The sequence below is a fragment of the Brachyhypopomus gauderio genome, chromosome 3, assembly GCF_052324685.1.
Source record: "Brachyhypopomus gauderio isolate BG-103 chromosome 3, BGAUD_0.2, whole genome shotgun sequence".
NCBI classification, from domain to species: domain Eukaryota; kingdom Metazoa; phylum Chordata; class Actinopteri; order Gymnotiformes; family Hypopomidae; genus Brachyhypopomus; species Brachyhypopomus gauderio.
In genome coordinates this window covers 17,857,753-17,880,524 of record NC_135213.1, presented here as the reverse complement: position 1 = coordinate 17,880,524, position 22,772 = coordinate 17,857,753, and the positions used below count along the sequence as shown (strand labels likewise).

Below are 22,772 nucleotides of genomic sequence, written 5' to 3'. Positions count from 1 at the left end.
GATATTCGTATGGTCCGCCTCTTTTACGAACATTACCGATGTTTGCCGATAGATATTTTCCCCCTCTAAGCAAAACTAAAAAAACTGTACTGTTCCGTCCGTCTCGCTCTGGATCAGCTACGAGTCTTGGAAAAGAAGCTCGCGCGAAAGGCCTACTTCAATCCTTGATGATTCACGAAAATATTTTTTCTAAATGTACTATAATGTGCAATGTAAGTGGCTGTACCAATATTATGTAGTTCACTTGTAAATATTACCGATACTTTTTAACAGTATGTCTTCATTTTGTTTATATTTTATGGGAAAATACAAACATCCTCGGACTCGAGTAAAAGCAATGACCGGACAGCAGGCACTTATTTCGGTATGCTGAGTTGGAAAGCTCCCAGAAAGCCTGGAGTTTTATACCAACTATATTTCTTTCTTTTTTTCTACAACAAAAACATTAGGTTTATTATATTCCATGTTTACGTAGATTTTTTTAAAAAAAGCATAAAAGTAGTGTCTAATTTGTTCGGTATACTTGACATTTACGTTTTAGGCCACCTTTTAATCACGAAGTTAACGTCTTAGCGTGAATAAGACGAGATAATTTAGTAAATACGCATCAAAAGGAACGTAAAACTAAGATAAGGTTACGTTTTAATGTAGTCTAATAAGATTGTTAAAACATCGCGCCTTAAATATCAGAATTGGTGGCCGGTCAGCTAGCTAAATAACAAGTAGCTAATGAAGGGTTTTTTTTTCTTTTTTTATTAGTTAGGGGAACCTTTGTACTAAAGTCTGTTTTGGGGAAAGTGATAGTAGATCGATATTCATGTTGTTAAGCATTTGACCATGTAGTTTTCCTCTTGAAGGTACGTACAGTTTATTATATTTTTGTTGTTTTAAAACGCAGCCTTCGTTGGAGAACAAGGGTAGGTTAACATTTAATGCGCAACATGGCCGCCCTGATGCTCGCTAACGTTAGCCAGCTAGCAGCATAGCTGTGTGGTGATCCCTCCATCACAACAGTGTCCCAGCCAGCCGTCTTCTCCTTCACTGTGGATCATTCTCACACAAATCAGTAGCCTCGTACGTACACTTGCGATAAATACAAACCACGGTCATTTATTGGGAGGATTTAGAAACCCTTTGTTTTGGCTTGGTTGTTTTTTTGTGTGGAGGGGTAAGCCCTTGGTCGAATCCCTCTTTAAATAGCTTATGTGATGACTCCGTGTGTGTGCTGGTTGTATAAAAGAACCAGTTTCTTCTAACTTGAGATATTTGGAGGGAACGAGTCAGTCAGCTATGCTGGCTTGTTTCCATGTTGTGCTGGTAGTACGTTGGCAGTGTCTGTGGTAAACCGTTCAGTGTCCTTCGTTAATATAGGCAGAGGTGGTTTAAATGGTTTGTGTCGGTGCAGGACGTGGTGGTGTGATAAAGCACCGCTGTAAACGGCCGGGAGACACGACGTTGTTCCCTCAGTGTGGACCTGCACCGGTGTGGTGTGTAGCTGCTCGGCTATCCACTAGCTAGCATCCGTACCTAGCAGGCTAACACGGGTAAACTTGTGTCCTTAGCGAACACTGTTTTTGGTGGACTGTAATTACACATGTTTGAGTTTAGACAGGCTGACTCGGTGATGGTTTAGGCTTAGTTAGGCTCTTGCTCGTCGTTTCACAATATTTAGCCAAGATGAGCTAACTCGGCTAACGGTCCAGTCAGTGCTTTGTTGAATGTAGTGGGGAATATTGGGAGACTCACATCCGTCTTGGATTTGGTGTCGGTGTAGATGACAAATAAGCGGAAACTATGTGTCGTTCTCTTTAAAAACGGTGAATTATTGGCACTATTCAGACACTAAACATGGCGGGGTGTCTAACGTTAAATTCTCCGGAGATGCAACGCTGAACAAAAATGGAGTCTGGTCGGCCTAGCTGCTGCTCTGTGAGAGGGACTGGGCGTCGTGTGGACGGCGTGGAGCGACCGTGTGTGTGGCCTCCAGCGTGTGTACGTGTAAAACGCCATTCGGCAATATTAAAGTGAAGGTACCCCACCACCTTGTGGAGGTGAGTTCATGCGTCCAGCTCGGCCGTTATCTGGTCAACGCGGCCCCCCCTGAAACCGCAGACATGGTGCATTATTGCTTGTATTTTCTTCATTGACTTCAGAATAAAGCGATATACAACATAAAACGTTTTCTGTTGTTTTTTACCCATAATCGCCTCTAGCATGATTTCAGCATTTCGATAAATAGACCGTAAACTTTACCCAGTTCTGGCTAACTGTACACATGGTTTTCTCAGGAAACATTGGAGTTGAAGCGCGCACGCCGGATCAACTAACAGCGTTTGAAATAACTAGCGCCACCGTGTGGTGGACTTTGGTGCTTGGTTATGTAATTGAAATATACTCGCATAGCCTCCTCTGCTGGAGCATAGCTGTTACTACAGATTTTCTATTTATATTTTTATATTACTTTGTTACTACGCAGGTGATTCCTTCATGCCAGATAAGTAAAACATTTATCTTAAGACTTTAAGCCTTACTAGTTTTGGTGAAGAACGTCAATGCCTAAGGAAACAATGTGTAATTGTAGCTACTGAAACCTGAAGATGGGGTAGGGGAGTGTGTGTGTGTGTGTGTGTGTGTGTGTGTGTGTGTGTGTGTGTGTGTGTATATAGAAGCACCAAAATGCGTTGAAACTTTCAACAAATTGGAAAAAAGCCTTTTGTGCAATGTGGAATGGCAGAACAATGAAAGGATTAGCTCCTATATCCTCACTTGTCTGCATGTTTGCGTTAATGTGCAAGGGAATCAAGATGTTAAATTGTCTTTCAGAACTCGGTCAGTGAGAGTGTGATGTCACATGGTTCTGACAACTGGAAGGAAAAATGCTTTAATTCCACCTCCCTAATTCTCAACTTCACCTGTGTTTACTGAAAGCTGCTCCTCATCATCTGAACAACCTGTAATCAACTCGAGGTTCACAAGTTGGAGAACTTGCTTGTGTTGTCATTGTCATGTCTAATTTCATTGTTGTCATGAGACACAAGGTTAACGAAAATGCTTACTGAATTGGTCCCATTAGTTAAATGGAGACGGCAGGAATATGACTGACTTGTTTTTGTCGTAATTGTTATTTATATAATGCGTTGTTTTGAGCACAAAATGTTTTAAATAGAAAAATAAACCATTAATAAGTATTCTATTACAAATTAATAACGAAACTTGCAAATCAGGAAACGAAAAGCCAAACAAACTATAGGCCTATCTGAAGAGGTCCGTCTGGATTTGACGTTTAACAATAAGCCTTTTTTGTTTGGGTTGTAAAGGTTGTCGTAAGCATGGTATCTTCCACATGTGTCATACTAATAATTAGTTCTATTATAATCAAATGTGAGAAAATGAGTCTGACCTTACACAAAAATTTAACAACTTCCCATCAAACCCCTCAACAGGCAGTAATTCTCATTAACCAACTCCTAAAAAGTCTTTCATAATGCATGTCGGTTTAATTCTATGATATAGGAATAATTTCACATAGACTGCATATTTTAAAGTTATTTGATGTTTCTGTATCTGGGTGCTTCTTGCTTCTTTTAATGATATTTTGAATATTATAAAATATATAATGTGTGTAATGAAGGGGGGGGGCATTAAATTAGCAGTGTAATTATGTTATGGTAATATATGTATCAGTGCATTTGTGAGGGGGTGCCTGAGAACATTGCAGCTGTAGCAACTAAAAACATCATGGGCTCTGCCCGACGGACCGGCACACTCCCTACTGATGTCACTAGCCCCATGATTTTGCGCATGCGTACACACACGCATACGCACATGTATGCATAAATACAGAAGAGGAAGATGACCACTAGGGGCGAAAGAGGCATGTGCGCAACAGAAAAGAAGTCCTTTCTAAACAGACTATTAATCTGACACAAGGAAATTGAACTTGTTTACTGCTAATCAATGGCTACTGTTAGTGCCTAATACGTGTTTAGTTGAGTCAAGTATATAAAATACAACTAACATCCAAAAATTAGGTGTTATCCATGCAATAAATTGTTTAGAAACACCTCCTATAATAGGCAAGGTCCACACCTTGTCCCTTATGAAATGCAGGTCAGAACAAACCATAGTTGAAACTGCTTTAGAATGTTTACTTGGGTGTGACAATATGTATTCTGTATGCCAATATACGTGTTTTGGATTCTTACCAATAAGTATTACCATTCCAACACAATGTTGGAGTAGAAAAGGCTCCATTGTTATGCATCACTCATTACTACGCCTATAAATGCCTTATGAAGTTGTCATGCTTGGATTCGTAAGCGCACCTGGAAAGTAAATCAAGCAATAAATGCATGTACTTAGAAAATACTGAATAAGAAGCCAACAGTAGAATGCCTCAAAAGCTCAAGCCAAACCGCCCATCAATATTTATTGCATATTGTTAATCTGAAGACGTTTTCACTGCGTTCACATAAAGTATATGGAAAGGGTGTTAGGATTCTGTGATATTTCCAATGTCAGGCCAAGCAGGTACAAGCCGTCATCAGTGACCAGGACAAACCTGGCTTGGAGTGAGTGATATTCATTAAATGTCAACAAAAGGGAAAGAAGGATAGAAAGTCATCCCACTGTCCTAGAACCCATCAGTCCATGCTGATATCTGTCCGTCTGTCAGCCCCACTCGGTCCATTGTTTGTTGTGAGTCTGCCACCCCCCCCAAACTCACACACCCTTTTCGGTCTGTTTCGGTTTCTTGGCAAGCTGCCATATAGTTTTGACCATCTGCTTCTTTTTTCTCCCCCCCCCCCCCCCCCCCCCCCCCCCCTCTTTCTCTGCCTTTTCCTCTTCCCTCTCTTTTTGGAATCTCCAAGTGTTCCCCATGCCCAATGGTAGCCCACACTGTTTCCTCTGCTCAGTTCTGGGAGAAAGGTCTATTTACGGAGGCTTGTCAGGAAGGAAAGGCTGGGGCCACTGCTGATGCGCTGAAGACTGTGTAGTGGATTAAGAGGAAATATATGCATGGAACACCTTACCGCCCAATGCAAACTGCTCAGCGTCCTATTTGCACACCCCCTCACCCTGCAGCTAAAGACAAGTAAAATAACCTTCCTTCTGATCAGCCTATTACAGCTCTGCCTTATTTACTAAATAGACCACATACAAAACAAGAGTCCTTCACGCCTCCCCCAGACCACTCTCAATCACCAGCATATGCATACTCAAACACCCCCCCCCCCCCCCCTCTCCCCGGTACAGCATGCCTGAGTTAAGGCTACGAGATGAAGAAGCTAATTAATTTGATTTAGCCAGTCTTTCCCTGGCAGTGGAAAAATCCCCCCCCCCCCCCCCCCCCCCCCCCCAACACACACACAATCACACGCCCCTCCCTGCAGGTTTTCCACCCGTCCTCTCGTCTCTCTCCTGAAGGTCTCACACCTCTGTCCTTTGGCACCTTTCTTTTTTGACATCTAATTTTAGCCATTGCTACTGTCTGTCCTATTTATGCATTTTACATATAATTAATATACCTAAAACCTTTATAGTAGATTAAATGTGTGTAGTCTGAATCAGTTGAACTCTCTTTACCAGGTTCTCAGATGCTTGATCACTTTGGATCTCTTTAAATGCTTACAAACCTCTTTAAATATTTTTGAAAATAATTCATTTTACATAAAAAATATGTACAGAATTTAATAAGTAATTACATCAGTGCTGTCCACATTTGTCTTGTAATATATACGTAGTTGGATTCAGCAAGTGAAGTTGCTGTTTGTGAAATGTGCTTCCTGTTGCTTTCTGTTTGTGAAACGTTATTAGTATAATGAATGTTGTTTTCCAGACACACTATAACTGATCAGCTATGTTCACTGGAACTCCTGGAAGGCTACAGTGTGAATGATCTGACAGCAGCCTGGGAACAGTATCACACCTGAACAGGCCGTGCATGAAGAACAAGTGAATTAAATGTAATTTCTGCTCACATGTCATTTTTTTGACCCACCATATGGGTATGTTTGTCTGAATAGCATATTGAAAATAAATTCCAATGAAAATCAGTATTAAGGGTTTGTCTGTGTGTGTGTGCGCGTGCGTGCGTGAGTACGCGCGCATATCCTGGTGCATTCTGGGAGCGTACGAACTGTTTCTGACGGGCTTACTGCTGTCAGCATTGCTCTGGCTCGTGTTTACCGATGAACCTCATCCCTATTACGTCACGTGGAAACATTGCTCGGTTGCTGGTTTATCAGCCGCACGTACTCCGCGTGCCTGTCCTCGACTGAGGCTCATACTTTGCTCGCTGTAAACCGCCCTATCTGTTGTAAGTATGAGGGGCCTTCCTTCACCTAGCTCAGGACAACAATGGCGTCCGTGGTCCTGCCACGCCACGCCCATACGCGCGCGCGAAGAGGGCGTGGCCAGAGCTCCAGTATACAGGTCACCAAACGGGCTGTTTTCACCCGCTAGTGTAGTGGTGAGGTGTTTGGGGCTTAGGCACTGTTCTTAATAACGAATAACTCACAACATGGAGAATAACGTGTTGCTACTTCTGCCTTAGCTTTAAAAAAATCAGTCATGCATGCAAAACATTAGGAATTTGGCTAGCAATATATCGTGCTAGAACCAACATCAAACGATATAACTGGTGTCGACAGTGCATGTGGGCGGTTCAATCAGTCAGTGTCACGGGGCGAACTTTTCTAGGAAATGGCTTTAAATGTTCTTACACTGACTTGCAGACATGGTAAACATTAATTTATATCATGCCCACGAGCATATAAAACTAGAACTTCAGTGGTATCCTTTGAAAGTAATCAGGTGGACCACGCACCACGTCTCTGAAATCATTTATTTATTTATTTACTTTTCCCCGTCCACGTGAGTTTGCATGGGTTCACAAACACTCTAATCCTAGTGATTTGGTGGTAGAAAAAAAGAAAAAGGACGATAACAATAATTATACTGAACAAATTAATGACGTAACTGAAACCATTCCAACTTGATTCTCTAACATCTCATTGGGACAGTTCGTTTTACCATGACTAACCATCCCATGGTTGCTATACCACACATACACACACACACACACACACAGAGTGACGTACTTGTCACTCCCCCTTTTCCCCCCAAACTCACCAGGAGTCTGTGTGTGGCTCTCTCCAGATGTCCCAGGCTCTTTGTTGTCGTGGAGATCCAGCCGGCCATGGCTTGTTCATTAGTGTCCACTGATCCATATGTCACATTAAAGATGGCCTTTGATCAGCTCGGGGTAGGGGGCATTCCACACACGTTGATTTCATAGTAGACAGAACTAAAAAGATGATCTGTCCTGTAACGGCCAAGCGTGAAACAATGAAATAATCAAATATATTCAGAAAAAGATGATGAGGCCTTGTTTGCTTCATATTGTTTCCAGTCCAAATTAACAGACAGATGTAAATGCTGATGTTACACCGTAGTCTTTTATACAATAAGACTGTAAACTACCTGGGAAAAACCAATTAATTAATTCATTCATTTATGCAACATACTTGAAACAAAAAGTTCATTTTAAAGAGTGTCAGTAAAAACTATGTGCTGTCAAATCCCTTTTGCACAGTCCGCCCCTGAACCCAGTGCCCCAGAGTGGAGCGTTCCAGTGCTGGCCAGAGCCCCCCACAGTCCGGCCCTGAACCCAGTGCCCCAGAGCGGAGTGTTCTAGTGCTGGCCAGAGCCCCCCACAGTCCGGCCCTGAACCCAGTGCCCCAGAGCGGAGCGTTCCAGTGCTGGCCAGAGGCCCCCACAGCCCAGGCCCTGAACCCAGTGCCCCAGAGTGGAGCGTTCCAGTGCTGGCCAGAGCCCCCCTCAGTCCGGCCCTGAACCCAGTGCCCCAGAGCGGAGCGTTCCAGTGCTGGCCACAGCCCCCCACAGCCCAGGCCCTGAACCCAGTGCCCCAGAGCGGAGCGTTCCAGTGCTGGCCAGAGGCCCCCACAGCCCAGGCCCTGAACCCAGTGCCCCAGAGCGGAGCGTTCCAGTGCTGGCCAGAGGCCCCCACAGCCCAGGCCCTGAACCCAGTGCCCCAGAGTGGAGCGTTCCAGTGCTGGCCAGAGGCCCCCACAGCCCAGGCGCCAACACTTTTTCCAGTTGCTTCTCGTTCCTGTGGCTGTGCGTCTGCAGTCCTGCACTGAAACGCAGGACCACGAACAGACCGCTTGCATCTCCCTCACACAGCACTGGACGGCGGTCAGCTGGGCTGAGGGCAGCGGGCCGACTGGCGCGCACTGGATCACAAAACACTTACTGCAAACTGCTGGACACGTGTGGTCAGTATTAAGGTAATGAGGGATAAACTGGTCGAGAACTGAGAGGGAAAAAAAAAAAAACAAAAGTTTCATAAGAGGCTTCAAAGGATCATGTGAATGACACCCGTTTAAGACAGAGTTCCCATGGAGACAAGTGGCCTGGAATATAATACCGGAGAGAAAGAAGGACAAGAACACATGGGTGGGGGTTAAAGAGGGGCAGAGGGGAGATAGTGCTCAATGAGTGAGTCTAATGTGACTCAAAATTAAACTGAAACAAAAATTGCAAGAGAAATGAAGAGAGACTCAATGACTGGCCACAGAGAGCGTGTTCAAATTTCGTTGTCGTTTCATGTTCATACAAGAATCTTTCTTCGTGTCATGCTACATGATAATAGGTTTGCTAGCCCAAAGACAGCACGGCAAAGACATAATGTTAGTTATGATTGGTGGGCCTTACGTTTAATGGTGTAATATGTAATGGCTGATACTTAAGAGCAGATGTGTTCTCGTCTTATATGCCAACCCAGGGTCTGATGTGCAGGCCCAAACAGCCTCTCTTTCTGCCTTTCGTACAGGTTCGTTTATCTTGCCTCTTAAAATATTTACTTGGGAGTTTTGGCACCACTCACCATAAACCTCCACCTCTTTATGGAGGGCAGTAAAGAGAGAAGAGAAACCAAAGAGCATGGCCGTGCCTACCTATTACACTCTTTGATCTCTTAAAAGAGTTCTTCCACCAAAGTATTTTCTCTCTCTCTCCTTCTCTTACCCCTTTCCCTTCCTCTCTCATTCTTTTACCCCTTTCCCCTCCTGTCTCTCCTTCTCTCTTTCTTTCTTTATCTCCTTTCCCTGTGTTTCGCTGTGCCCAGGGTTTTTTTTTCCCTGTTGGCATGGCTCCTGTTTGTTTTCAGCCATTTTGGGGACTGGCAGGACTCGTAACAAACTGCTTAAATGGCGTCCTCTGCCTCGCTCGGTCTCTCCCTCTCTTTCCCTCTCCCTCCCTCCCGCACTATCACAAGGCTTTGTGTACATGGAGTACAGACAGGAGAGTGTGCATGTGTGTTTGTTGGTGAAGAACAATAGTTTCCAATTAAAAAAAAAAGCGGGATGGGTGGAGGTGGAGGGGGGTTGAATTAAAATGAGGATGAGAAGGCGAGGGGGCAGCTTGCCGAACAGGGCAGGATGGAAATGCGAAAACACCCCAGAATCGTGTGTCCGAACCAAACTGAAAGAGAGATCAGGAGAAGCAGAGCGTGTGCGTGGCGAGCAGGCGAGGGAGAGAGAGAAGGAGAGAGAGAGGGTGGGGGGGGGGGGACCGGAGTGTGAGAGTTGTTCCTGCTCTCGGTCTGTACATAGTGCTGCCTGTGTGTGTGTGTGCGTGTGTGTGTGTGCGCGCGCGTCTCTCACTGCCTGTGCTCGCTCACTCGCACGCGCGTGCACACACACACACGGGCACACGCAGACAAGCACACACAGAACGAGGGAGGGAGAGAGAGAGAGAGAGAGAACACATCGCAGCAGAGATGCAGCAGGAGGTTTTCCGAGGTACGTTGTCTTGTTGTGTGCTTGCCTAGCCGAGAAAGGGAGCGAGGGAGAGAGACTCTTTTCTCTTCTGTTTCTCATTCTACTCTTCCTCCTGCCTCATATGCTTCTTTACCATTATCATTACGATGTTGTTGTTTTGGTTCTTTCGTGGACAGGAGAAATGAGAGTGTTGTCCTGTTTGTGTGTATGTGAGCGCGCTCGTGTGTGTGTGTGTGTGTGTGTGTGTGTGTGTGGTGCTAAACAAGGCCTGCCTCCCTTATCCTCTCCTCTTCTGGCTCAACCACGCAGTTCCTTTTCAGGGCCGATGACTCTCTCGGTTCTAACTGAAATGAAGATCAGATACATGTTTGTAAAAGATACATTTTACTGAGCAAGTGTGGCACTGAGGGACTTTGTATCGGAGCAGACAAGAATTACTGAAACTGTGCAAGTGTTGTTTTTGGAACGTACCAATTTGATTAAATGAAGGCATGACCAAACTGGTATATGCCATCGAGTACTGGTGGTTAATACTGGGTGGCACGTAGGTCTGGTTTTAGCACCGCCACCTTCCTGTTGCTTTTTTTTGTAGAGCTTCTTTAAAATGTTCGTAAGGACTAACTAGGGCCGGAGGGCTCTCAGCAGTCGTGATGTAGGAGTGAGCAGTTTCCCCTTCACTGGTACAAAATGGTTTAATGGGTGTGGATTTTTTTTCCCTTCAACTTGTCGTCCTTGTCACTGCTCAAGCAATCTTGCTGTTTTTTGATTAGGCTTGGTTAGCTAGGTTTTAACATATATCGTGTAATGGTTTGGTTTGACACTACAAAGTAAGTCAGCCCTTCATGTTTTTGTAGTGGTAATGCTGTACTTATTTTTGACTGCTCGTTTGATCCCAGGGTAATCCTAATTTGCATGTAGAATTGAATATAATCTTTGGGAAACACCTACAGTCAGCTGGCTGGTGTTAATTTGACCCTTCTCACTGCACATTTAATTTGAGTGAGTCTCACTCCCCTTTGAATGCATAAATTGACTCTATTATGGTGAAAGAATTATGGGAAACACTTGCTGGGTTGAAAGCAAGTGGACCGTGACGATGGTCGCCGGGGCAGGGCTCACCGTGGCTAAAACAGACGCTGGCGCACGTTACGCAGGGGGAAAGCGACGCACGAACGTTGTTGGTTTGGAACAGCGCAGGGATGTGGAAGAAGGACAGAGCTGGAAACCACCACAACCTCTTAACCCCTCCATGCCTCCCAGCCCCGCCCCCTTTCTGCTCTCCCCCCCCCCAAGCGCTCTGCTCTCTTTCACTCCCCTGGCCTCCCCTCCCCGCCCTCTCCCTGCCTCCCCTCCCCTCCCCGTACGGCTGGATCGACCATGTTTTTTTGGCAGGGGGGTTGCGCAGAGTTCAGGATCTGGTGACGGCCCCTTTTTCACGGAGCAGTCTGGCCCTGCGCACCCTGCTTCGTCGCCTCGCCCGCTACCGCCAGGAAATGGAAGAACGTGAATCCCCCATGCCGCATAAGCAGCTCCCTAATCACCCTCCTCTTATTTCACTTCCAGCATGCTATGCATAAAGTGAGAGAACTCTTCCTGTTTAATACGTTTTAAGTGAGACGGAGCGCAGGATTACGGCACCGTGGGGACGTTGCAAAACGATGGCGTTATAAAGACGTCTTCCTATTCGCCCCTACTGTTCTGTCAGCTGCTAATGAGTTTCGTGCGAGCTCTCTCGCTTTACACCCGACACGCTGTGCGGAGGGGGAGAAGCAGGCCACTGTTTGTTTAGCTCGTTATTTTACAGGCCGCCGATAGAGCGTGTGCAGGGCCGTATTTTTAGGGCGGTGCAATCGCCCGCATGTTTGTCGGTCTAACCATCTTAGGCGGTTGCATGTTTGGGGGGGGGGGGGGGGTGTCTCAGGCTGCGAAAGACCCTGTCACGCATGGCCAGCCCCTTGAGCTAGGGACGGCTTGTTGGGAGGCTGCGTGTGCGTCACACACAAAGAGGGGTGAGGAAGAGGGAGAGAGGGAGAGAGAGAGGGGCAGATGTGTTTCCCCATACATAGTACAATTGATGTGAAAATGTTGACATGTGGAACCTTTGTATGTATTGTGTGTTTTAAGCTGCCATATACGTCTATTAAAACAGGTGCGGGAGAGGTCATTTCTTTCTTTCTATTTGACACAGCATACTAAAGGTAATACATAAGCAGGTCCGAATAAAGAGCGTTTGTTTCTAACCTAGGCCTGCTCTGTCTCTCCCTCTCAAATCTGTACATTATGTAACATCTATAATTACAACCCTATTTCTTGGTACTTCCTTTGCACAGTGGCAGTGGCTACGCTTGTGGGGTGCTGGTGAAGCTACCTGTCAAGTAGCTTGTTTACAGGCAAACCTGTTCATATGCGCCTGCAAGCTTGCAAATGTGCTAGGTATGTGTGTGTGGTTGAGGGACTGTGTGCTCGTCTCTGCTAATGTGTGTGTGTGTGTGTGTGTGTGTGTTTGGCTGTTGCTGTCTCTGGCCTGCCTCTTTTTCACTGCCGTCTTTCTGTCTCTCTGTTGTGTTCTCTCTCTCTCTCTCTCTCTCTCTCTCTCTCTCTCTCTCTCTCTCTCTCTCTCTCTCTCTCTCTCTCTCTCCCCCTCTCGCTCGCGCTCCCTCTCTGCAATAACAGTGCTGACCTAGTTTCAGTGTGTTCAGGGCTGCCTGTGGAATTTTACAGAGGCCTGCCTGCTTGCCTGCCTGAAATGCAGGCAGAGAATCATGACTGGGGGATTTTTATCATGTCGCATAATTATGACCACTTAAACTAAGTGTACTGTCATTTTTATAAAGATGAAAAAATGAAGAAGCAAACAACATTATTTTGATGAGTATGTGTAGATTATAAAATGTAGAGCTGCAGACGAAACATATGTCATAGTGCTTATTTTATGGATATTTCCATGTTACCTTAATTAGATCAAAAACAAAGGACTTTACATTCAATGACACAAAAGTTCGACATCACTTCTGATTTTCTTAGTATCAAAATTCAACATGTGCTGCCACATCCGTCTTCACAGGAATCACACCATCCGACCATAAGTACAACCTTCTCAATATCTGTGGTTCTACAGCACTAGTGCCGTTTAAGCGTTAATCTTGGAGTCAACTCTGCTCTGGGAGCAGACTGAACTTTAGCAGAGTTCTGTGAGGTGATGGGAATACTGTGGCACAGTAGGACTGATTGCTGAGATTCTTTCCACTTTTGTCATGCTGAAATGAGGGCTTGAAAGGGGACTGAATGAAACCATCTTTGTCTGAGTTCACCGAGTTGTCTATGTGTAATTGCTGTTCATTTAATTTGAATGTGTGTGTTTGTGTGTGTTTTTTTGGAGGAGGGGGGGCTGTTTGTAATGTGCACAGTATGCACAGTTTGCAGAGGAAATGCTACAGTTTAGTTATTGAGTTGATCTTACATGCTACTACATGTAACTTTCTAGCAACTTTAATATTAATGCCCCCATTAATTCCTTCTGTTTTGTTCTGTTTTGCAGGTTTAGGGGTGGGGTCATGGTGTCCGAAATGGACGACTGGCACTCCCTCCACACCAGCATTGCACCCTTGGAGCTAATTGCACAGTGCCTGGTTGGCCGCGCTCCAGTCTGCGAAAAGACACAATTCCTCATCCATCTACGAGTCATCACCACCTACAGCTTCCGCTTCCACGAGCTGAGGTCTTCTTCACCTGAATCTCCTCCTTCCCCGCATGCCCACCAATCTTCCGTTTCAGTGGTGGATCCCCTTCTAGTCTTTGCCTCACTCTGTTCAGTGCTTCTGACGTTGCTGAACGCCGTTCACCCGTTCTGCTTCCGTGACAGTCTGTCTGAGGTGGACTGCAACCTCAAAGAGCGCCCCAGAGGACTCAAGGAAAAGAATCAAATGAAACACAGAAATAAACACATGAGAGGAGACAGGATGGGAGAGGGAACAGATGAAGTGGATAGTGCCAAAACAACAAGAATATCCCTCAGTTTCCCCATCAGTGCTGGACTGCCTGGTTTCTCTGCACAGAAGCAATGTCCTCTAATTCACCCACCTTCCTCCACTATGACATGTGACAGGGAGGCCTCAGAAGGCGCTGCGTGGAAAGAGGAAGCTCTTAGAGACAAACAGTTGTCCAAAGTATCAAAATCGACCTACCTGCCCTGCTCTTCTTCCTCCACTCTCCCTATCGATCTGACTGCACCTGTCAGCAAATCCACGTTGTCTTTTTCTGTGGCTGGTTCTGGCCCCCACTTCCCCACATCTGCTTTGCACACATCTGCTAACATGGACTACTCGGAGACATCTGGAGCTGGTCTGCCTAATGACTACCCAGAACACTCGACCACAGAGACGGCACATATCTTATTCAACCTGAGTGCGAGAGCATACCAAGGTCAGGTGACAAAGGACCCGGAGAACTCAAAAGGCAAAAAACGGAAGGGAAACAGCCTACATGTGGAACTGAGCCTCCCCCTCCCCAGTATTAACCCACCGTCGTCTTCTTCATCAAATCCTCCTCCTCCCCTTTCTCCCTCATCTGTCTCTCCCTTGACTCTCCCTTCTCCGTCTTTCCACGACTCCTACCGGGCGGCGCCAAAGCCGGAGCTGCTGTGTGGGGTGTGCCACCGTCTGTTCAGCACCGCCTCATCCCTCACTGTCCACATGCGCCTCCACCGGGGGGGACGCATGCTCAGCTGCCGCCACTGTGGCAAAGCCTTCATCCATAATAAAAGACTGCAGTCCCACGAGGCCACCTGCAGGCAAGCACTGCCCGCTTTCCCCGTCCACCCCAAAGAGGAACCCTTGGAGGAAGAGGAGGAGGGGGAGAAGGCAGACGGGGTCGAAGAGCAGCGCGGACGAGAGACGGGGCCTGGCCGGCCCCTGAAGAAGAGACGGGGTCTCCACGGGCACCACGCCAGGGCGCTGGTTCATAGCGATGGCCTGAGGGAGGAGGATCACTTTGTGAAGGTTGTTGATGGACATATCATTTACTTCTGCTCTGTGTGCGAGCGCTCGTACATGACCCTGTCCAGCCTCAAGCGACACTCCAATGTGCACTCCTGGCGGCGGAAGTACCCGTGCCACTACTGCGACAAGGTTTTCGCCCTCGCCGAATATCGCACCAAACACGAGGTATGGCATACCGGCGAAAGGCGATATCAGTGCATTTTTTGCTGGGAGGCCTTCCCTACCTACTACAACCTCAAAACACATCAGAAGACCTTTCATGGCATTAGCCCTGGGCTTATCTCAAGTGAGAAGACGGCCAATGGGGGCTATAAGCAGAAGGTTAATGCCCTTAAACTCTACCGCCTGCTGCCCATGCGCTCCCAGAAGCGGCCCTACAAAACGTACAGCCAGGCTCTGGCTGATGGACTACTCAAACCTGACTCATCTGTTACCCTGCCTTTACCTCTGGACTGCAGCCTATCTCCAGCTCTTGACCCCGGTAAACTAGAGTCCTTACTTAAAGACATTCAAACCCAAGACATTAAAGACATTAAACCCGACCCTGACAGATTCATCATCAAGATGGGTACTGACCAGAAGACGACCCAGACAGAGATGACTACGGAGGTCAGTGACAAAGAGAGGTCAGATGTACATCTGTCTGGCAACAGCAGCAGCAAAGTCAAACCCCAGAAGGGTTCAGAGGCAGCTGTGTCTTCTGTCATTACATTTGGACATAGCAAACCCTCAGTTATCATGCATGGCACATCGCTTCCATCCTCTGTCATTGTTCAGAGAAATAAGATTTCCTCTGAAGACGGAAAAAGGCCCTCCGAGAGCAATCAGGCGATTTCTAAGGCTTCCCAAAAGCAAATGAAAAAGCATAGTCAGAAAGAACACACACACACCCAGAGGTGGGATGCAGCCTGCTCCAATGCAGAAGCTCCCAAAATCCAGCAACCCACAGAGAAGCTTCACAAAGGCCGTAAGGCTCACAGCAAGAGTGAGTCAAGCAAGGCAGTGCCTATATCTGTGGATTCAGATGTCAAAGGGAGTGGGCCTCTATGTCAGATCACTGTGCGGATAGGGGAGGAGGCCATTGTCAAAAGAAGCATCTCTGAGACTGACCTCATGAGAGATAAAAGCCCATCCCTGAGCAAAAGCAAAAAGAGCAACCTTCCACACGAGGACCAGAGAGAGCAGCGACACACCCATCACCACCACCGCAAACACCATGGTCATCGCAGTTCCAGCCAGGAAGGAAGGGAAGAGGAACCCAAGTGGAAAAAACCCAGAGTGGCTGGCAAGGTGAGGAGGTATTTCTTCCGTCAGGAAGTAAGGGAGGACAGGAACGATCACGACAGAGAGGACAACCTATGGAGACCTTACTATTCTTACAAACCCAAGCGGAAGGCCTTGCATATGCAGAAGGTCAAGAGCTGGCAACGCAAAATGCACTACAAACGATCCCTGAGGTTAATGAGGAGAGCGGAAAAGCTTATGAATCATGTAAACAAAGAGGTGGATGGGGGAGAGGAAGAAGAAGTAAAAGAAGAGGAGAAAGAGGTTATTCACCAGAAAGAGGTCAAAGACAGCACGCAAGCTCTTTCTGTTTCCTCAATAACTGAACAGGAGACGGAAGAGAAGGGGGCCCCTGAAAAGCCTGACCCCCCTTTCTCTGTAGCTTTATCCCAACCAAGTCCTCAATACACAGTTTCCTCTGCCATTAAACAGCGGTGGTCGGGGGATCATGCTTCTGAATGTGGGTCCTGTGGACGCTGGTTCTCCAGCTCTAGGAAACGTGACAAACATGAGCTAACACATCTGTTCGAGTTTGTGTGCCTGCTCTGCAGAGCTCCGTTCCCTTCTCAGACCAAGTTAGAGGAGCACCAGAGAACAAACCACCCCAAAAGCAAACCTCTGCCTACCTCTGCTCCATGTAACTCACAGTTGTCAAGCAAAGAAAATCCCATGGAGCTACCAGAGGTTGGTGATACACTGAGCAGGAGATTCTTAGAAAAGGGGAGCCCAGCTCGCTTGGGAAGAAGGCCTTTGACCAGATATACCTGCTCACAGTGTGATAAAGTATGCAAAACAGCTGCTGCGCTGAACTGCCATCTGAAGCGCCACGAGCTAAGTACCTCTACAGAGAACATACAGCAAATGCCCGTGACCCAGAGTCACAGCTCTGTGATACCAGAGACAGACAAGGATAAAAGCAAAGATATTACAGGAGAGCATGCACGGGCCATTCCTGTTATAAACTACCCTAAAACAGACTCCCAACATACAGAAATTCAGCTTGCTGAGGGAGACCAAACAGTAGCTGAAGACGAAAGCCCACAGCTAGCAATTCACAGTCCACAGTTGTGTACCACACCCTCCCTAGTTAAACTCAGCCCCACGGTGGAAAGGTCAAAGGTCATCTCCCCATGTCTCCCCAGTGTGTTGGTCATGAATGGAGCAGAATGCTTGGACTTCAGAACCCCCGAGAAACGGAATCTAGATACACAGGAGCAGAGGAGGAGAAGTCTCACACCTACCAACAGACCAAGTCAAGTCTGTCAAATGCAAACAGTGCCAAAGTTTAGAACAGAGACTGACCCTACATCTATGGCACTGCAGGCAGTCAAGGGCTGTGTTGTCGATGATGAGATAGAAACAAATAAGCAGACACACAGGGACATTCACACCAGTGAACATTTAAATAATTCACAGGAGGCTCAAGATCTTAGGGTCTTTCCAGTACCCAGAGCTGGTAGCAGAGGCCAAGCAGAGGATCTATCCATGCAAACTATACTGACAAGGGAGCGGGAGCTAGCCCAGCATACTGCACACCAATCCACCCCCATCAAGAAACGAGCCATCGAAGAGGAAGTGACGCTCATTGTGCCCAAAGAAGAGCCTCTGAGTCCCGTGCCCTCTCCCACATGCTCTGTCATTCAAACCACTCAAAAAGGACCCTCTCAAAGGCACCCACAGTCTCCCTGTCATTCTCCGGGCCCATTAAACCTGCAGTTGCGGCCACATTTGGAACCAAACCAATCCCAGCTAAGCATGCACGGTGCCGAGAAACAAAGACCTGTGCTTCCAACGTGTTCGGGTCGGGGTTGCGAGCCCCCCTCTTCTTGTGCAGTGCTGCATCCCCAAGTGCCGCGTTCAGAATCTGAGACAAAGGACAGCACCTCTTCAGCAGCAAGAGACCCTAGGAGGGAGTCCAGCTATCCTGTTCAGGAGTTTGCACTTCCTTTGATTATACCTGGGGGCTACTGCTCTGGTAAGAAACAAGAGGACCAGATCCTGATGTCTTACCCCCCTGGACCCCTATCTTTTGGAGCACTTGGGAAGATGGTACCCCACACTGACTCAACCAAACTGCCCTTTTACCCTGATCCCTATCACCTGCTCTATGGCCCACAGCTACTACCATACCCATACAACCTTGCAGCTCTGCCCATGGCTCTCAACATGATGGCATCAGGGGACAAAGTAGAACCCTTGCCATTTTTACCCACTCTCTTCAATTATGCTGCAACAGGTGCCCCTTTTGCAGGAACAGTGCCCCACCCTTTAATGGTCAACCCCAGCCTATATAATAGCAGCAGTAGCAGTAGCACAAAGCGAGACAGTGGCAACCCATGAGTTAATACAGAGGAATACTGAACAGGTTTAAAGAGGACCAGGCTTTCGATGGAAGAGAATTTATTGTTCTGTTTGTTAACTGAACTACTTGCACAGATCTTTCTTCTCTTTTGTAAAGTAGCAAAACTATAGGCATATGTAGGAATCAACCGTAGTCAAGTGATGGAGGGGTGTTTTGGAGGTAGGGCCGAGGAGCGAAGGGGAGGTGGTGATCTAAAGGTCCGATATCTCTCCGCCACTGGCAAAATACACCTCTGACACACCACTCTTTGCCCTCTTTAGAAGAGTTAGAGCTTGGTTATATGTCCTCTCAGATTTATTGTGATTATAGGTATAACCAGTAAATAATAATTGCTAACAGGGTGTGTTTCCAGAAAAAAAGAAAAAAAATTAGTTAAGTCTGCTTTCCACTAGTGACAGTATACCAATAATGACGTTGTTAATAATATTGATATATTGACACCGCTAATAGTAATAATATGGGGACCGAGCTATTCATTACAAGCAAAAAGATTTACCTAAAAAGGCTCAACACACTCAACTCAGTGAAGGAAGATGATAGCTTACAGTTTCATGAGTGTGTATGTCTGTGTGTGTGTGTGTGTGTGTGTGTGTGTGTGTGTGTGTGTGTGTGTGTGTGTGTGTGTGTGTGTGTGTGTGTGTATGAGTGCATGTGTGTGTGGGCACACACTTGTGTGTGTGTGTGTGTGTGTGTGTGATTCAAACTTTCGTCATGCATGTAGAAGTTTGGAGGATCTGCCCTCTTACATTATGTAACTGTAGGTTCCGTTGTGTGTTTTCAGTACTGGCTTTTACGTGGGTGTAAGCAGACGTGGACGTGTGTGCTTGTGTGCGTGCGTGCGTGCGTGTGTTGAGGGTGATGTATGCATGCACAGTTGTAGCCAGCCACTTTTGTGCTATAGCAGCCTTTGTGCTATACGAGTTCCATGGGGATTTTAAGTATAAGAGTATCATTCCTGGACAGGCTGTTATGACCTTTGTAGATCAGCGTGTAGAAAAATTAGATGAGGTTCTTCCTTCGTCAGTCATAACTTAGCAGCTTGATAGCTTAACTACATGTCATACTGGATGGAGCTTGTTAATATGTGATCTTTTACTAACTAGGTTTTTGGTGGCTTGGTAACTTAAAATCAGTGGTAACTGAGGGTTGACTCTACATTTTGCGATGTTATGTACAAAGATTATGTTTCATAGTTTGGTTTGAAGAAGTTGAAGATGGAATAATTGTTTGGAGGATTAAATGAGGAACTGGACACAAAACTTTGTTCAAATGTCTGTGTAATTCTAGTATCTTATTGTTTCTTCCAGTAAAGAATATAAGTCAGCTTGTTTAGTGGCCTTCTCCCCAGTGCCCCCTGGTGTCCAGCAAAGACACTCCATTCCCTTGACAGAAATCTGGGAGAGAGCATGAGGTAAAAGAGAGAGAGAGAGAAAGAAAGAGAGAGAGTGAGAGAGTGAGAGAGAGAGAGAGAGAGTGGGGAGTGAAACACTGCCCAGTGAGTTTGATATTACCCGTAGAGCTTCCATTATAAAGTCAGAGAGAAATGATGTTGTAAGAGAGCAGAGCAGCTGGCACATGCTGCTTTCAGGCGGACATGATCTTAAAAATCCTGTTACCGAGGGTTACCAAGCCGAGGAGTTCCATTGGCTAGCTGACTCTTTCTCTCTCCACATCTCCTCCGCAGTGCACGAAACAGCAGATGACGTCAGGCCCTCCTGACGCCTGCACAGGGTCTGAGCTGTAATGCTTAGGAGCTGGAGTGCCCTGAGCACTCCTTAGGAATTTCCTGTTTTTGTATCTTTTTAAGACAATATTATTTGTTTATTTTACATATTTTCCCTTTTGATAGAGAGACAAGGATTGTGCTTGAAGAGAGTTTTTCAAGTACAAATGAATATGAATGTAATTTTAGTCATGAGGTTAAAAAATGAACAGTATGGTAGATGACTTCTGTTTTCTGACTTGAAAAATGAGATGTATTAATAAAGTGCTATGAGGTATTCACATATATACAGTAGTCTTAGAAACATGTCTAGGAACTTGGATTCAATATAATCATAACGCATGAACATCACTTGCTTCTTCAGTATTCTCTGGTATTGTCATAACATTCTTCACTTTCTTTCTCATATGTGGTTCTCTCTAGCTCTCATTTTCTCTGCTGGTATGCTTGAAATACTATCTGCTGTCAAGCTGTGTTTTTTCAGATAAATCTTTTTGTTCAATCATTTTAAACCTGAAACCAAAAAGAGCAGCCCCTAACTTGCTTTTGTGTCTTATTCTCAATCACAGCATAAGCTGTGTAATTATGACAGCCCTTGGCCCCTCCTCCTACTCTAGCCCCCCCCCCCCTCTTCTCCTCAACGTTCCCAAACATTTTCTCCTCTCCTTTTGAAGTGAGCGTGTTTGAAACTGTGCAATGACGCCGTAGCACTGTTAATTTCCAGAGGGTAAAATGCGAAGATTTGTTACTTTACTTGGATGTAGGTACAAGGAGCTTTTCATGTACCTACATGTGAATGTGTGTGTGTGCGCGAGTGAGAGCGAGTGTGTGTATGTGTGTATGCACTTGTGAGAAAACAAAAACCAAAACATGTATCCCTTGAGGCTTTTGCCACCAAACCAGTGTTTCGTTTTGGACCCCTACCAGCCTTTGTTTTTAATTCTCCCACTGCACACCTTTCTTAAACAAATTAGGCTACCTGTCCGTACATGTGGCTGGCTAAGCAAAGGGAGGTTGAACTTGTCTAAATGAAGCTTTTAAAAGTCCACCAAAGTCATCATAATTTCTTTATAAATAAAAAAGAATGAAATTGTTCACCAGGTTTTCAGATCCAAAATCTGCAGTAATGCCAATTTCAAGTTTATCATAAATGGTCTCAGAAAACAAACAAATAAGAATAACGAAACACCCAAATATCAGAAAACTTCTAAATCCTATAGTTTTATATAAAAGCAGGAATCACAATTCAATTAGCACACATTTCTGTAGACAAAAGTCTCAAATAATCTAAACGATTACACACATAAACTCATGCACCTTACCAAATTTGTGATTACCAAACCAAATTTCTAATTCCACACCAGTTTTTTCTATCTTTGAGATACCAACACAATGTAAGAGTTAACAACAACCTTTCTGCAGGCAGCAATCCTTCAAATCATTCATTCGAAACCTTTCAAGGAAACACAGGCGTTTGATTCTTCAAAACCTGCTCCTGTGTTTGGGTGACATTCCAGATTACGGCCACTGCATCACACCATGGTTTGGGATCGTCCCGAGGACGTTTGTAACAGAAGTCAAAAGATAAATGGGAAGGAAGCAAGAGTCGTGATGCAGGATGCAGCCACTGTTTAGTCTGAGCTGTTCCTAAATGTCAACCAACACCCACAGTCCACCCACAACCAACCAGCAGCAAGACAGGTCAATTTGGCTCAAACGTAGTAGCTACCCGTGTTCTGCTGTTGGTCATAGCTGTAGGCATGTGACTGATTTGTCTGGTATTGTGAAAATGTAAAGTTATAATTGTGCCATTGTTTTAGAAGTTCGCATATTTGACCATATTTCCTGAAATGTTTGAGAAGTTTAGTTGTTTCTTGTTGACTTTGTGACCATTTAATACAGAGACCTGTTAACACATTGCCAAATCAAGCCTGCAATCTATATTTTATCCACTTCTCTTTATTTCTTTGCTCTAGTTCTCCTGTCTCCCTCTGTCCATGCTACAACCATACAAATAAAGTATTAACCTGATGACCTACACAGAGCTCTGAATCAGTTCCATTGTTCTACTGAAGTGTCACTGAACATGTCTAGGGGTCAATGATATACAAATATTTTATAAATAGATGATAGTAATGTACTTTAATTGCTTAAACAATCACAAATGTTTTCCTCACATTTACAGGGATTTTCATGATTTCAAAACAAGCTGCAAAATTTCAGAACTGTTATTTAAAAACAGATTTGTTTTGTGAATGTTGAATCACTTTTACTTAACGTAACTAGTCAGGAACGAATTTTAAAAAGAAAATATAAATGCTGCAATACACATGAATGAATTATTATTCATGGAACATGACAAATCCTTGTGGGTATGTTTCAGGAGCAGACAGGGTAAAGGAAGGGCAGGAGTCAGTCAGCATAGCTTCTATGACTTAGAAATGACAGTAGCCTGTAAATCACTGTAAATTACCTTCACATCTTGGTTTGACAAAGATTTAAAATGAATAGCCTATGCCCTGTGTTTCTGGAACTTTCTAAGTGCCATATGCACAGGGCACACTGAGAAAGGTCATGTAATGCTGCTGGTCCAAAGCAGT

The 22,772-nt window shown here is 45.5% G+C and overlaps 1 protein-coding gene and 1 long non-coding RNA gene across 2 annotated transcripts; both read left to right on the top strand.

Annotated features, from left to right (window-relative positions):
- Positions 1-49: 49 nt before the first annotated feature.
- LOC143510514 (uncharacterized) lies at positions 50-6,013 on the top strand. The gene is made up of 3 exons (XR_013130015.1): positions 50-364; positions 4,872-5,095; positions 5,840-6,013. It is a non-coding gene; the product is annotated as an uncharacterized LOC143510514 (long non-coding RNA).
- Positions 6,014-9,588: 3,575 nt separating this feature from the next.
- zbtb4 (zinc finger and BTB domain containing 4) lies at positions 9,589-22,210 on the top strand. Its single transcript, XM_076999922.1, has 2 exons — positions 9,589-9,827; positions 13,345-22,210. Exon 2 carries the CDS (start codon positions 13,361-13,363, stop codon positions 18,425-18,427), a length of 5,067 nt encoding a protein of 1,688 aa, XP_076856037.1. The 5' UTR covers positions 9,589-9,827; positions 13,345-13,360; the 3' UTR covers positions 18,428-22,210.
- Positions 22,211-22,772: the final 562 nt, after the last annotated feature.

What these genes read in the sequence shown, in the direction of transcription:
- zbtb4 (XM_076999922.1), top strand. Translation starts at nt 13,361, where the DNA reads ATGGTGTCCGAAATGGACGACTGGCACTCCCTCCACACCAGCATTGCA.